The sequence below is a fragment of the Megachile rotundata genome, chromosome 3 (genome assembly GCF_050947335.1).
Source record: "Megachile rotundata isolate GNS110a chromosome 3, iyMegRotu1, whole genome shotgun sequence".
NCBI lineage: Eukaryota > Metazoa > Arthropoda > Insecta > Hymenoptera > Megachilidae > Megachile > Megachile rotundata.
The window spans coordinates 8,977,614-8,993,533 of NC_134985.1; the positions used below are offsets into that span (position 1 = coordinate 8,977,614).

General features: G+C 34.5%; 1 protein-coding gene across 1 annotated transcript in view; it reads left to right on the forward strand.

Annotated features, from left to right (window-relative positions):
- Nucleotides 1–15,920, forward strand: part of GluRIB (Glutamate receptor IB) — a 377,596-nt gene that overhangs the window by 246,709 nt on the left and 114,967 nt on the right. The window contains exon 5 of the mRNA XM_012288273.2: nt 14,584–14,711. Within this exon, the coding sequence (XP_012143663.2) occupies nt 14,584–14,711 (128 nt within the window). The remainder of the gene's footprint in view (nt 1–14,583; nt 14,712–15,920) is intronic.

Here is a 15,920-nt window from a genome sequence, read left to right on the forward strand (position 1 = left end):
CTGACAGAAAACATAACCTAAAAATGTAAGACCTCAAAACTACTATTTAACAAAAAATGCTGTAGTAATAAAAAAATTGTTTATAACAAATAAAGACGAGACCAAAGTTTGCAATAAAAAGAAAACAATTTGTATTGTCGAACAAGCATATCACAGGATAATAAAATTCATTTCGAGCAATCCAGCCAATTCGATTACACCCCGCAATTCGCCACGTTCCTCATCGAATCGAACAAGCCAATAAAGCAAGGTACGAGTTAAAAGGCTCATTCGATTTATCCAGAATCGTCCTTTCCACGTGTACGATCGCGATCAGATACGCACGAGTGAGGTTACAAATCCGATCGAGGAAAGAATCGAAGAAAACCGAGTGGTGGCTGCTTTCGAAGGCACAACGAAAGGAATAGGGGTTGAAAAAGGACACCGACCGCGAGAACGAACAACTAATGGCGGAAGGGTGGCAAAGCTAGGGGTGCAAAAAAAGAATACGAACAGAAAGCCCGGCCTAACAAATAGAATGGCGGAAAACCGGTGGTTTTATCGTTACCGATAACATCTCCAAATACGTCCGTTTGTCTGGGGGGACACGTACGATCTTCCCCCTTTTTCCTTCGTGTAATTAATCTTCCTCGAGATTTTCACAGCACGCGTTCGATGGCCTGACACCTGTTTCATCTTTAAAAGTGATTCCGAATGATTTGTGGAAACAGATTGTAGCCGTGATGGTTCTATACCGAGGATTTTTGCGGTTTCACATTTATCTGCAGGACTTTTTCTATGGCGAGTGAATATCGTCACTTTAGAATTCTCTAAAATAAATACAGTGGAGGATGAAGGTACATTATCATTTATGTTGACAAATGCAACTATTTGTGATAACATCAGATATTCTGATCAATGTAAATAAATATTAATTTATAAAATTCCTGCTGAAATAATTGTAGCAATAAGCGTACCAATATTTTTATCCTTCATTGTACATAAAGTATGAAAGTTATAAATATAAAATATAAAAGTTGTGTACTGTATATACCCGAAAGCATCCTATGAAGTGCAGCAATCTAACACGAAGTGTCCACAAAATAAATCAGCGATCTAAAGCTGCAGTCTCCAACTAAAGCAATTACAATAAATCATTAAAACTGTATGCAGTAAATTATCGCGACGAAAGTACTTATACTCGACGATCATAGCCGCAGATTAAAACGTGTTCATAATTCACATCCTTTTAACGTCAACTCTATCCAGTCGAATAAATCGTGAATCTTTGACAAATAGGGATTAAACCGTTCCATATTTCTCGTTTGTATCGCGATATTTATCTCGTTGGAGGATATTGTCGTGGAAAAAGGAGGAACGCGAAAGAAACATCGAGACCACGGCTTTATTTCTTCCGCGCGACAATCCGCGTGTGTCCGGCGACGTTTCATTTCAACGGGGCTGCAAGTTGACGCAGCAAGCGGCCATTATTCTTTGCTCGCGATACCGTGAGTCGCGTAATAACGTTGCTGGAATTTTCCAAGGACCGTCCGGTTTTCCTGCAGGACCCTTTTTTTTCACTGACCGTTTTCCTCCCGAGACTCCGCGACGAGATGAACCTTTCGTCTTCGTGGCTTCGTGAAACGTCTCTGAACGCGCTGGGACGCGGGAAATCGCATCGCGTCAAGATTCAAGGGAATTTATCGTCCTGGAAACCACCGGCTCTTGCGTTCCTTGGACAATATTCTAGGAAAGAAAAGATTGTTCTATTCTCGGCGAAATTTTAGAATTTACGGCGTCTTGGTGCTTCAACGTTGTAGCCTCAGAAATTGTAACTTTTGAGGTTAGAATTTTATCTTGTTGATGTTTTGAGTATTAAACTTGGAGAATTGTAGAATTTTGAAGTGACAAAATGTCCTGGGACTATAAATATGTATAACGTGTGTACAAATGTGTACGAGTTTGATTTACACCCTCTGCTTCCAAAGAATTAAACTTGTCTCATTATTCAAAATTACTATGAACCTGAAAATATCTAGCTAAATGTACATATTCATTCTAAAGTGATAAAACATTCTGTTCCATAATTTATACAAAAATGTATACAAACTTTTATTCACAGTTTCTATTTCCAAAAAATTGAACCTACTTCACTATCCAAACTTAGCAATAACTCAGCTAAATCTATCAAGCTAAATCTTCTAAGTACATATTAATTCTAAAGTGATAAAACATTCTGTTCCATAATTTATATAAAAATGTATACAACTTTTGTTTATAATGTGTATTTTCAAAAAATTGAACCCATCACTACCCAAACTTAGCAATAACTCAACTAAATCTATCAAGCTAAATCTTCCAAGTACATATTAATTCTAAAGTGATAAAATATTCTGTTCCATAATTTATACAAAAATGTATACAAACTTTTATTCACAATTTCTATTTCCAAAAAATTGAACCTACTTCACTATCCAAACTTAGCAATAACTCAGCTAAATCTTCTAAGTACATATTAATTCTAAAGTGATAAAATATTCTGTTCCATAATTTATATAAAAATGTATACAACTTTTGTTTGTAATGTGTATTTTCAAAAAATTGAACCCATCACTACCCAAACTTAGCAATAACTCAGCTAAATTTTGTATGTACCACATATTCATATTAAATGGTAAAACTAAATAGTAAAATATTAAAATAGTAAAACATTCTATTTTATAATTCACGTAAAAATTGATGCAGTCTATTTTTAAAATTGAACCTACACCATTATCCAAACTTAGCAACTGAGCTAAATCTTGCATGTACCACATATTCATATTAATTAGTAAAACTAAATAGTAAAATACTAAAATAGTAAAACATGCAATTTCATAATTCAAGTAAAAATGTATGCAGTCTATTGTCAAAAATGAATTACCCAAAACTTAGCGTGAAAATATGAAGCTAAACGTTGCATGTACGACGCATTCTAAAACGCCCCACGTCCCGAGGTACACGAGGTTGATTTACAGTCTCAGTTTCCAAAGAATTGTCTCCATTTAGCAGCAGAACTGTAACATTTATCATCGTTGTTCATCAAGATGCTTCCGCAATAGTATCACAGCTATGATTTTATGATCTTCCACGTCTCCTAAGACACTGGAAACCGTAATTTACCATCAAGGATAGGCACGTATCTCGAATCGTTGGCTCGTATTATATTTAGCAACTAGACAACAAGTAATTCCAACTGCAGTTCACGGGCCATTTAAGTTGCTAACTCGAGCTATCACGTGTGTTCCTACTTGTCGTTTAACAGTGGTGCAGGTGCACGCACACGTAGCTGCATTTCGCTTCTTATCAGAATTATCAAGCCGCTATTTCGCGAGTCCTTCCTTATTCCTGCGAACTTGCCCTCCTACAATAGACAAACTTTCCCCGATTTACCGATTATCCCGGCTCGATGCAGGTCCGGATTTCTCGAATTTGCCGATGAAGAGGCATGCAGGGAATCCGAGAAGCGTATCAGCCCGATACCATCGCGGTTACATTTTCAAAATTCCAGTCGCAGGGAAAATGTTACCTACGTCTCGGAGGAGGTTCAACATTTCGGCAACTTTGAAATTACCGGTTAAATGTTCTTCGGAAATTTTTATGATTATTTATCAAACGAAGTTAGGTTAAGTTTTATGCAGAGGGGGAATTAGGTAAATGGGATTTATATGGAGAAACTTTGACTTGTTCTATTTAGAAATTATGTTAGTAGTATGTTTATTATGAAATTCCTTTATATCCCCAAATTTCTGAATTTCAAAAATTCTATATTCTCTGATTTTTGTTGAACATATGTGCCACATATGTGGACAGAAATTTTGAATTTCAGTGCTTTGAATTTTATTTGAAATTTTGTTACATGCCTCCAGCTTGTCATGTGCCCTTTCTATTATTGTTACTATAATATATTTGTATCAGTACGGTACCTGTAACCATATAATGTAATATATATTTATAACAGTGTATATACTGTATATGTATGACATATGTATAACAGTTTATTGTTATAACAATATTCAGTATAAATGTATACACCGTATGTATATTTATGACAATATAACACAGTTGCACTATGACAGTACATTTCTAACCTATAAACTCCTAATCAAAATGGCCGACGTATCTACACTCACCTCCAAATTTTCTACACTAATCTCACAATCACATCAGTTCATATTTAATTTTATATGCACTGATAAATAACAACAAATTTTTATGTACATCAACAGGTACTTTATATCGTAATTTATCAACGTCGTTTTGTAATACAAAATATACAGGTTCGCGCAAGTACACGGTGTGATTAGACGGCAAGAGTGGCATCTGCAAGAGCTGCGCAAAGTGGAAACTTTGCCAGCATCGTTAGTCTGTCTAGCACCGTATTCTACATAATCATAGACGTTAACTAGTTAGGACCAATACGAGGAGTCGATAATATCGTGGCCATATGCCGTCTACTTTATTACGAGACACCCTTATATACCTGATACAACTTTGGAACACATATTTCGTTCGATAGAGAAACAGGTGTTCCTGGTACACACTAATTAATTGCTCGAGTATAATTATCGTATTTTATTGATATTCGTAGTCTTAGTTTATTAGTGCCAATTAAGGTGCCAACTATTTTTTTATTTACTAACTTAGGAAAGTTGTTAGATAACTGGATTTTGTTAATATTGGAAGTCGTTTGTTATTGTTAAATTATTATTTTTTTTTTCTTACTCAAAAACATTCTCTGTTAGGTAAGTGTGTTTTATTAATATTTGTCTTACTTTACTATTGTTAAATTATTCTTTTAATTCAGTGTTTTTAGGTAAAATTGTAACAAAATTGTATTAGTAAAATTGTTTTAGTAAAATTGTATTGTATGTGTATTTTATCATATTTATTTTATATTTGAAGTCTTGCTTTATTATCGTTAATTGATCTATCAACCTTCGTAACAAAATTCCTTGAATCCAGTAAAACTACAAAATTCTTCGAATTCTTTTATATTTCACTTTTATAAAATTAACAAGTCAGAAATTTAAAATTTTTTAAATACCTCACCTTTGAGTTCAAAAGTATGTCACGAGCTATTGACTTTTTCAATATCGCGCCGTAATACTCTTTTGTACTGTTAAAATATGCAGTTTCGTGTAAAGAAAAATGAAGTGGACTTTAGGATTCGACAGGAAACTCATCTACGTGAAGATTATCAGGTAGTTTCATGTTATGTCGTTCTTTTGATGTTGTCTTGTTTTTCTTTGAGATGTCATTTTTCATGTGGGAAATGATTTTTGAGATGTTTGAAGTCTTCGTGGCGGATGATTCATCTCTTATAGTAATTTATATGGAGAAACATTTTAAAGAGATTTGGGGATGTGTGAAATGATGTATCTGGGAATTTAGGGAGCTGGATATGTGGAAAAATAGGTATCCAGAAATTTTGGAGTTTGGGAATGAAATGTAGAAATTTAGAAATCTACAAACCTAGTTAGCTGAACATTATGGTATTTTGAATATCTGGACATCTAGATATATAAAGATACACATATTTAGATGTCTAGTAATGGAGGGATGTGGACATGCAGGGATCTGGAGACTTAGAGGTTCAGATACCTAGGTATTTAGAAATTTAGAGATGTGGACATGTGAACAGGTGGACATGTGAACATAGGGATATGTGGATATGTGAATATGTGGATATGTGGATATGTGAACATGTGGATATGTGGATATGTGGACATGTGAACATATGGACATGTGGATATGTGGATGTGTGAACATATGGACATGTGGATATGTGGATGTGTGAACATGTGGACATATACACATGTGGATATGTGGACATGTGTACATATGGACATGTGGATATGTGGATGTGTGAACATGTGGACATATACACATGCGGATATGTGGATATGTGAGCATGTGGACATGTGAACATGTGAACAGGTGAACAGGTGAACATGTGGACATGTGAACAGGTGAACATGTGGACATGTGAACAGGTGAACATATGGATATATGGACATGCGGATATGTGAACATGCGAACATGTGAATATATGGACAAGTGGACATGTGAATATGTGGGCATGTAGACATGTGGATCTGAACATCTAGAAACATCGACTCGTTAGAATCTAGATATCTAAGGATCTAGAGGACTAGCCACTCAAAACTCTCCGAATCTAGAAAACTAGTGATCTCAAAATTTTCTAACCTAGAAAACTACTAATCACAAAATTTCAGAACCCAAAAATCAGATCCCGAAATCTAAGAATCCAGAAGTCTATGTTTTTAAGAACGTAACAACCTATCAATCTAACAATTTAAAAATATACAAATCTAGAAATCTACAACTTTGAAAAAACCTAAAATACCATCATCCAGTTTCCTTCTTCCTAGAAACCAGCTCATCCACATCATCCCACAAAACATACCAAAAAGCAAAATATCTAGAAAAGAGTCAGTTTTCCTTCCACTTTCATATCCGATGCAGAGCCCTTCGAAGGGACAAAAGGTATCAACAACCAGATCAGTTCCCTTTTTCCAAGGAATCAGATCATCCTCAGCAAGGAAGACTCAAAACGTCTTCCCGAAGAGTAGCTTTCGCTGTCTCGTGGAAGTCGAAGGACGTGCGGTGAATCCTTGACAGGATCCGATGCGCCAGTTGCATGTGTTTTTCAGAAGGAGTACATACTGTAAAGCTGATAATGGGTCGGCCATTTGCAAGGGTGGCTCGATCGTGCATCCCTCTCGCGTACTCTCGCGTGTGCAACACGCGGCATCGCATATCGATTAAAAGCTTTCGTGGCGAACAACAGTACCGAGAAGTCGAGTTGCACTCGCGACAACTTGCAACACCGTTGTACAGCTAATAATCGCCGGCTCGACCGCTTTCGGACGAAATGGATGGAGAATGACAGAAAACGATAGTTCGTCGTGAAAGGGTGGCTAAAAGGGTGAACAACGTTAATAGGAGATAGGAAAAATGGGACCAGATAGAAATACGATGTTTTTCTGGTAGAAATAGGAAAGGTCGGGATTACTGTTGTTGTTTGATTAGGTTAGGTTTTGTAATGGTAGATGGAGAAAAGAAATAGGGGAATTTTAAACACATGTATATGCATAGGTGTTATTTATAACATATGTGTTTAAGGTTAATGTATAATTGGAATTTGTAACTTTGAAAGTTTCAAAGACTCTTCAAATTCTAAAATTTCGGAAGGTCCGAAATTCCAAAATTTCTAAAACTCCAAATCTTCAAATTTTGAAACACCAAATTTTGGATGCCCCAAAATTTCAGTCTCAAAATTCCAAAACCCCGAAATTTCCATCTTCCAAATTTCTATAGTCCCAAAATTCTAAAGTCCCGAATTCTCAAAGTCCCAGAATTCTAAAATCCCGAATTCTCAAAATTCCAAAATTTCAGTCCCAAAATTCAAAAACTCCAAAATTTCGGTTGTCCAAATTTTCGTAGCCCCAAATTCTCAAAGTCCCAAAATTCCAAGGACCCTAATTATCAAAGTCCCAATATTCTAAAATCCCAAAATACCAAAATTCCAAAATTTCAATATCCCAAACTTAAAAAACCTCAAACTCCCAAAATTACAATTCACCAACGCAATGTTATCAACGTAGCATACACTGCACTTGAAAAATACTTCTTTAATTGTCATAACTCCCCAAAATTATTAAAACAGCAACATTCACTGGTTGAGATATCACGCTTGCAGTAAAACTTTCTAAAAATAATTTCTCGAGAATTTATCTCGTTAGTTAGATGTACTATCGTGTCGCACAAATGAATATGAAAATGAATGATTGGAATTAATAATGATGAAAGAGAGAAGGGACAAAGTGTAGCGTGCCGTGGCCGTACACGTCACGATGGCCCATTATGCTTATGAATATAAATGTACCCTTGGGGGTGGCCGCAATAAATGCCGACCACAGTGGCAACGGATCTTTGAATTTTGTTGGAAACTGCGTGCTACGTACACTCTGATACAACGCAATTTTTCTTTACATACGTAAATATGTGTGCATTCAAAAATTTTTTAAAGGAAAAAGCTTTTTCTTGGAGGACTTAAATTTTTCAATTTTATGAATTTTTGAACTTTCTTATTTTTCAGTCTTTCTAATTTTATGATTCTGCAAATTTTCAGTAGTCTTCCAATTTTTCAATTTTTCAATTTTTCAATTTTTCAATTCTTCAATTCTTCAATTCTTCAATTCTTCAATTCTTCAATTCTTCCATTCTTCCATTCTTCAATTCTTCAATTTTTCGATTCCACAATTCTTCAAGTTTTCAAGTTTTTAATATTTCCAAATTCTCAAGAAAAGTCCCTGAAAAGAAATTCACTGAAAATTCCCCTAGAATACCGTCTAAAATTCCCTAAAATACTCAGAAATCCCCTAAAAATTACCCAGAATACGCCTGAATACCCCACAACACCGAAATATCTCCCAAATCACCAAAATATCGTAAATAATATAAAAATATCCTGGAAAATGGAATAGTAAGAGGTGTATTCTCCATCGATTACCGTATATTTTCTAGGGAATTCAGATTTGCTGTTGACTGTACGGTACACGTGGTGTTCTGGCCATGGAACAACTGGAAAATAAAAGGCGTCGTTGGTGCCGCCGCCGCCGGCCAGTTTTTCTTCTTTTCTCTGTGTCCCTTTGCCCTCCCCTCGAACCCTCTTCGCACACACAGTTACCTCTGTCCTTTTGCTTTCGTTGTGGCCGCCGCCGGCCGCGAATGGCCCACATAAAAGAATAATTAAAATAAAGTAGTCGAGCTACGTGTAATTCCGCCGAAATTGTGGCGCGACTATGATAACGAATAACAACGAAACAGTTAATAAAGGGACGCGACTTGGACGTGAAACGTCACGTTGCTTAACGCGTTCACCAGCGACGATGGAAATGGAAAGCTGCCACGGAACACCATTACGGTATTAACTTCCCATGGGGTGGATCACTGAATCAACGGCGATTTATGGTGGTTGTGGATTGATGGTCATGTGAGAGAAAATGCGGAATTATAAATTTGGTAAATTTTTAATTTTGAAGTTTGAGAATTTGGAAATTTGAGAACAATTCCTAGAATCCTTACAATTTGTAGAATCACTGTGTTTCCTAAAATCCCTAGAATCCCGAGAATGCTTAGAATCCTAAATGCTTTTAGTAACAAAAGTTTCTAGAATTCATAAAGTCTCTAGAGTTCTTAGGATCCCTATAATCCCTATAATTCTTAGGGTCCCTATAAACCTTAGAATCCCTAGAATTCCTAGAACGTCTGAAATTCTTAAAATTTCTAAAAATCCTTAGAATCACTGGAATCCCTAAAATCCCTAGTATCACTGAAATCCCCGAAACTCCTAAAATCCCCAAAATCCCCCAAATTCCTAGTATCACTGAAATCCCCGAAACTCCTAAAATCCCCCAAATCCCTAGAACTCTTAAAATCCCGAAAATCCTTGAAATCCCTAGAATCCCCAAGCTCACTAAAATCTTCACAATCCCTAAAATCCCCAGAATTCTCAAAATCCCTAAAATCGCTAGAATCCATAGAATTCCCAAAATTCCTAGAATCCTAAAAATCCCTAAAATCCCCAAAATCCTTAGAATCCTTAGAATTCCAAAAAGTCCTAGAATCCCTAGAATCCATAGAATTCCCAATATTCCTAAAATCCCCACAATCCTTAGAATCTATAAAATGCCCAAAATCCCTAAAATCCCTAGAATTCATAGAATCCCCAAAATTCCTAGAAACCGCGGACTTCACCTTCTTTTTTTTTATCCAAAGTTGATAGAAAATGGTGTATTTCGTTTATTGCCGCTTTTTATTTTGTTTAAAAATCGCTTTTATTTGAAATCGCTTACGTATCCTACTTCCTTCCATCGGTTTCCGTTCGAGCGATAAGAAACCGTTTCTTGGTAGGTTCTCCTTTGTAATTCGTCTAATGTTGTGGGAATGAGGTATCGGAATTTTGGGATTTATACAGTGGCACCGTTTCAAGGTTCATGAATTATGCAGACTCCAGAACAAGTTCTCGAGCAGGCGGTAATGAGAGGCGAACTGGCTTTTCTTCTTCGGAAACACTGGTCAATGAACCTTTCTGTCTTGCTTGTTTGTTTCTATTCTCTTCGCGGAGTTTGAATTTTCCGAACATCTGAAGCGTGCACTTAGAATTTAAACAACTTCGCGTTCACCTGACGTTTATAATCTTGCATTATAAGTTTCCCTGTCAATGTTTGCACTGTCTTACTGGATGTCTACAGGGAGCTCTGTTTAAGTCGCGAATTAATATTACACGAGATTAGTTCACTCAATAGTTCTGACGGTGCACTTTTCATTGTCATATCGAATTCTATGTATGAATGCACATATGTGCTTATTCATGATATTAGTTTTTAGAATATTTTTAATTTTTAATGTGTATGTAGTTTTTAACATGTATGTGGTTTTAAACATATGTGTATATGAATACATACATATGAACACATACATACATGCTTATTAATAATATTATTTTTTAGTACATATTTAGTTTTTAATATGTATGTAGCTTTTAACATGTGTGTGGTTCTAAACATATGTGTATATGAATACATACATATGAACACATACATGCTTATTAATAATATTATTTTTTAGTACATATTTAGTTTTTAATATGTATGTAGTTTTTAACATGTGTGTGGTTTTAAACATATGTGTACATGAATACATACATATGAACGCATACATACATGCTTATTAATAATATTATTTTTTAGTACATATTTAGTTTTTAATATGTATGTAGTTTTTAACATGTGTGTGATTCTGAACATATGTGTATATGAATACATACATATGAACACATACATGCTTATTAATAATATTATTTTTTAGTACATATTTAGCTTTTAATGTGTATGTAGCTTTTAACATGTGTGTGGTTCTAAACGTATGTGTATATGAATACATACATATGAACACATACATGCTTATTAATAATATTATTTTTTAGTACATATTTAGTTTTTAATGTGTATGTAGTTTTAAACATGTGTACATACATGCGTATTAACGATAAGTACTAATGATTACATATGATCACATATTACATTAACCATATATGATTAAATTATTATTGCACTCTACTATAATTGTCTGCATTTATAATTCAAATAAATCTTCGATGAATACAAACGAATAAACACTCCATACAAAATTCAATTCAACCTAAAATACCCCAAAAATGTCAGCCGATTTCCGAATCCACAGAAATGTCAGAGAAACGTTATTTAAAAAGAGATCATTCGTAATCGATAAAAGTCATCGATCTTTTTTGCTAGCGAATAAAGTTACAAGCGAAGTAAGTTATATCCAACTTGCCTCCCTTTTTCTCACCTTGCTGGCTCTTTCATCCTGGTGTCCACGTATACATGGCTGGCATAGTTCCAAACGTTTGAATCGTTGCCCGATATCATATCGCCTCTCTTCTTCTCACGTTTTCTCGTTCGAAACTTTTCTGGCCCGTTTTATCGCGTGTCGGGCATCGCCATTTGGCGCAGGTGTATCGATCACGTTGCACGATTTTACGCCAAGTGTTCCGAATTATCGGAACGTTCGCCAGCCGTATTTAGCCGTTCAAATTTGTCCCGTGTTTCCGCTCTTTTTGCCTCCGGATCGTTTCATCTTGCTGAAAGGGAATCATCTACACAAAGTGTCAAACGCCTCATTTTTAAAGCTTGGACGAAATAAACGCTTTCTTTTCGAAGCTGTGTTGCCTCGTGGAAATTTACGTGTGTAAAATATTTTATATGTAATGAACTGGGACACTTTGTAAGAAATGAACATATTATTTACAAGTGTCGTTGTAGAGGTTTATTCTGATGTTTTATGTCTGATGTTTTAAACAGAAATGTTAATATAAGAGTAAGAAATGTAAATTGTCGAATATGATATTAATCAATCGAAAATAATATTAAAATTGTAAGAAGAAATTGAAAGAAATTGGAAATAATTGTTGAGTAAAAATTAGTAAGTTTGGGTTATAATCGTTAAGTATTATATTAAGAACGTCGTGTTTACAATTCTATTCAAGATGGCGCGCCATGACGTCTGTAAATTGTCAAACATGATATTAATCAATCGAAAATAATATCAAAATTGTAAGAAGAAATTGAAAGAAATTGGAAATAATTGTTGAGTAAAAATTAGTAAGTTTGTGGTCATAATCGTTAAGTATTATATGAAGAACGTTGTATTTACGATTCTATTCAAAATGGCGCGCCATGACGTCTGTAAATTGTCAAACATGATATTAATCAATCGAAAATAATATCAAAATTGTAAGAAGAAATTGAAAGAAATTGGAAATAATTGTTGAGTAAAAATTAGTAAGTTTGTGGTCATAATCGTTAAGTATTATATGAAGAACGTTGTATTTACGATTCTATTCAAGATGGCGCGCCATGACGTCTGTAAATTGTCAAATATATTAATCAGTCAAAAATAATATTAAAAATGTAAGAAGAAATTGAGAGAGGTTGAAGATGATTGTTAAATAAAAATTAGCAAGTTTATAGTTATAATTGTTAAGTAATATAGGAAGAACGTCGTGTTTACGATTGCATTCAAGATGGCAGACCATGGCATCTTAAATCTTTGAAGGCTATGTTCTTTTGAATGGAAACCTTCTTTCTTAATAGTAATTCTGTATTAGCTTTTTCATGATAAAAATTATTATTTTGTTGAAAAATATGTAATTGTTAATAAGTTAGGTGACTAAATGACTTCTTTCTGTATTATATTCTGTGTGGTTATTAACGAATCGTTTTTGAGGTTAGGTATTTTATATAATTTCTCAAATATAATTCAACGAATAATCTTTTACGAATAATCATTCACATAAATAAACAATATGAAGTTATATAGTGCATGACTTATAAAACACTATAAAGTTATAGATTTTATGAAATGTTATAAAATTACAAATTTTGTAAAATGCTACACAGTTTCATATTTTCTTAAATATAATACAATTATAGATTTGATAAAATGTGTATCAATAATGAATGTATTAGAAAATTATATGTAATCATCATAGTTGAAAAATTAATACGTTCACAAAAATGATAAAAAATTGAAATAATAAAATAGTAGTAATAAAAATTACAATATAATAATTGTTACCAATTAGTGTATTAACTATGTTACCAACTGTTTTAAAAAATTATTTTTGGCAGCTGAAAATACTGAATTTGACAATGTTTTAATTTTAAGATAAAAACTTTGTTTCTTCCCTTAACCGTACACACGATATCAGTTAAATCTGCAGCAAACACGTTTATCAATCATGGATGACACGTCCACCTTTCCTGTGCAGGGAACTAGGAATAAGTGAAAAACAATGTTAACTTTCGGTATACATTTCCGCCTTTGCAGAAAGAGATCGATCAATCAATCGATGTATCAGATGCTGCAGTATCATTCGGTTTTGTGAATCAGTACAACTCTTTTTTGAAACTTTGCGGTTCTTAAAATTGTTGAATTCAATCTTCTGATCTTTTTAGTTGTGGGAACTCGCAGAGATGGCGTGAGTGATTAATGAAATGTTTATTAAGTTTTAGAAATTTTATGCCTCAAATATGCAATTTTTTAAGTTTTCAGATTTAGATCTCCAAATTTTTAAATTCCTAAATTCTTTGAATTTGGATATTGCAAGTGTCCAAATTCTCAAATTGCGGAATTCTCAATTTTCCAAATTTTTAAATTTCCACCTTCTCAAATTTCCACCTTCTCAAATTTCCAACTTCTAAAACTTTCACCTTCTGAAATTTCCACCTTCTTAAATTTCCAACCTCTCAAATTTTCACCTTCTCAAATTTCCACCTTCTCAAATTTCCAACCTCTCAAATTTCCAATCTCTTAAATTTCCACCTTCTCAAATTTCTATCTTCACAAATTTCCACCTTCTCAAATTTCCAACCTCTCAAATTTCCACCTTCTCAAATTTCCACCTTCTCAAATTTCGATCTTCTTAAATTTCCAGCCTCTCAAATTTCCACCTTCTCAAATTACCATCTTCTCAAATTTCCAACTTCTTAAATTTCCACCTTCTCAAATTTCCACCTTCTTAAATTTCCAACCTCTCAAACTTTCACCTTCCCAAATTTCCACCTTCTCAAATTTCCACCTTCTCAAATTTCCAGCTTCTCAAATTTCCACCTTCTCAAATTTCCATCTTCTCAAATTTCCAACCTCTCAAATTTTCACCTTCTCAAATTTCCACCTTTTCAAATTTTCTCCTTCTCAAATATCCACCTTCTCAAGTTTCTTACTTCTCAAACTTCCAACCTCTCAAGTTTCCAGCTTCTCAATTGCTTAATCCCTCAAATTTCCATATTCTGGGAAATCTTATTCAAAATCACATCAGCTACCCCCCAATTCAGGGGCTTACTCTAGTTGTGCTACACCCTGTATATATATAAATATAGTATATAAAATACTCCACATCACTTTAATATACACGGATAAAGATATTTAACGAGAATTATTTTTCTGTTCCAGTCTGCAGTCAATTCAGCAGAGGGGTGTTTTCCATGTTGGGTGCCGTGAGTCCGGACTCGTTCGACACCCTCCATTCTTACAGCAACACGTTCCAGATGCCTTTTGTCACGCCCTGGTTTCCCGAGAAGGTAAATAACATTACTTTCCCTACCATCTAAATAGAAAAAAAAAAAAAAATAATAAAATAGCCTCGTCGAAGGGAGAACTCCGACTATTTTTAACCCTTCGTACCCCGTGGATTCTCCTTTACACGACCGATCGGCCTTCGACCTTATTTTTATCGAGTCTCTGAACGCTCATCTGCGTTCAATTAAAAAGTTGATGCGAACTACGTCCCGTGACTTTTTAACGAACAAGAACTTACAGTTGGTAGCTATCTGATTAGTCCAGAATTTTCGTAACAATTGAAAACTCTGATTTGCCGATAAGTAGTTCGCTGGAGAAGATTGGATCGAATCTCTTATTCCGTTCTTGCTCTACTTGTGCTCATGGTCTGTTGCGTTTGAATGAATTTGCAAAATTAAGGAATCGTTTCACTTTCTGAGTCACTAATGTAAATGAAGTTACATAACTATGTTTATACATTACATTAGTTAGGTATTATTATTAGTTAAGTTTTCATTTGGGGTAGGATAAGTTATTACGGTCCTTGTGGCTCATTTGGGATAGGTTCGGTTATTTGGTCAACAATGGTTCATTTAGGGTAGGTTAGGTTATTACGGTTATCAATGTTTCGCTTGGGGTAGGTTAGGTTATTACCTAGGTTTTTCACCTTTCCACAAATTCCCCAGATTCAACAGATTCCCCAAAGTACCAAATCCTCAAAATTTCCCAAATTCCTCAAATCCCCGAAAATTCTCCCCATATTTCCTATAAATTCCACAAATCCCAAATTTCCCAAAAATTCTTAAATTCCACAAATTCTTCAAAATTTACCAAATTTCCAAAATTCCCCATGACCCAAATGTCGCAAAAGTTCCTGAATTCCCCCAAATTTCCCAAATTTCCTATATTCCAAATTCTTCCAATTTCCCCAATTTCCCAAATACCACTAAATCCCCAAATTCTCCAAATTCTCCAAATTCCCCAAATTCCCCAAATTCCCCTAATTCCCCAAATTCCTTAAATTCCTTAAATTCCCTAATTCCTAAATTCTCGAAATTCCTCCAATTCCCCACACTTCAAATCCTTCAAATTCCCCAAATTCCCCAAATTCCCCAAATTCCCCAAATTCCCCAAATTCCCCAAATTCCAAATTCCTCTATTCCCAAATTTCACAAATCCCAAATTCCCTCAATTCCCCTAATTCCCCAAATTCCCCAAATTTCTCAAATTTC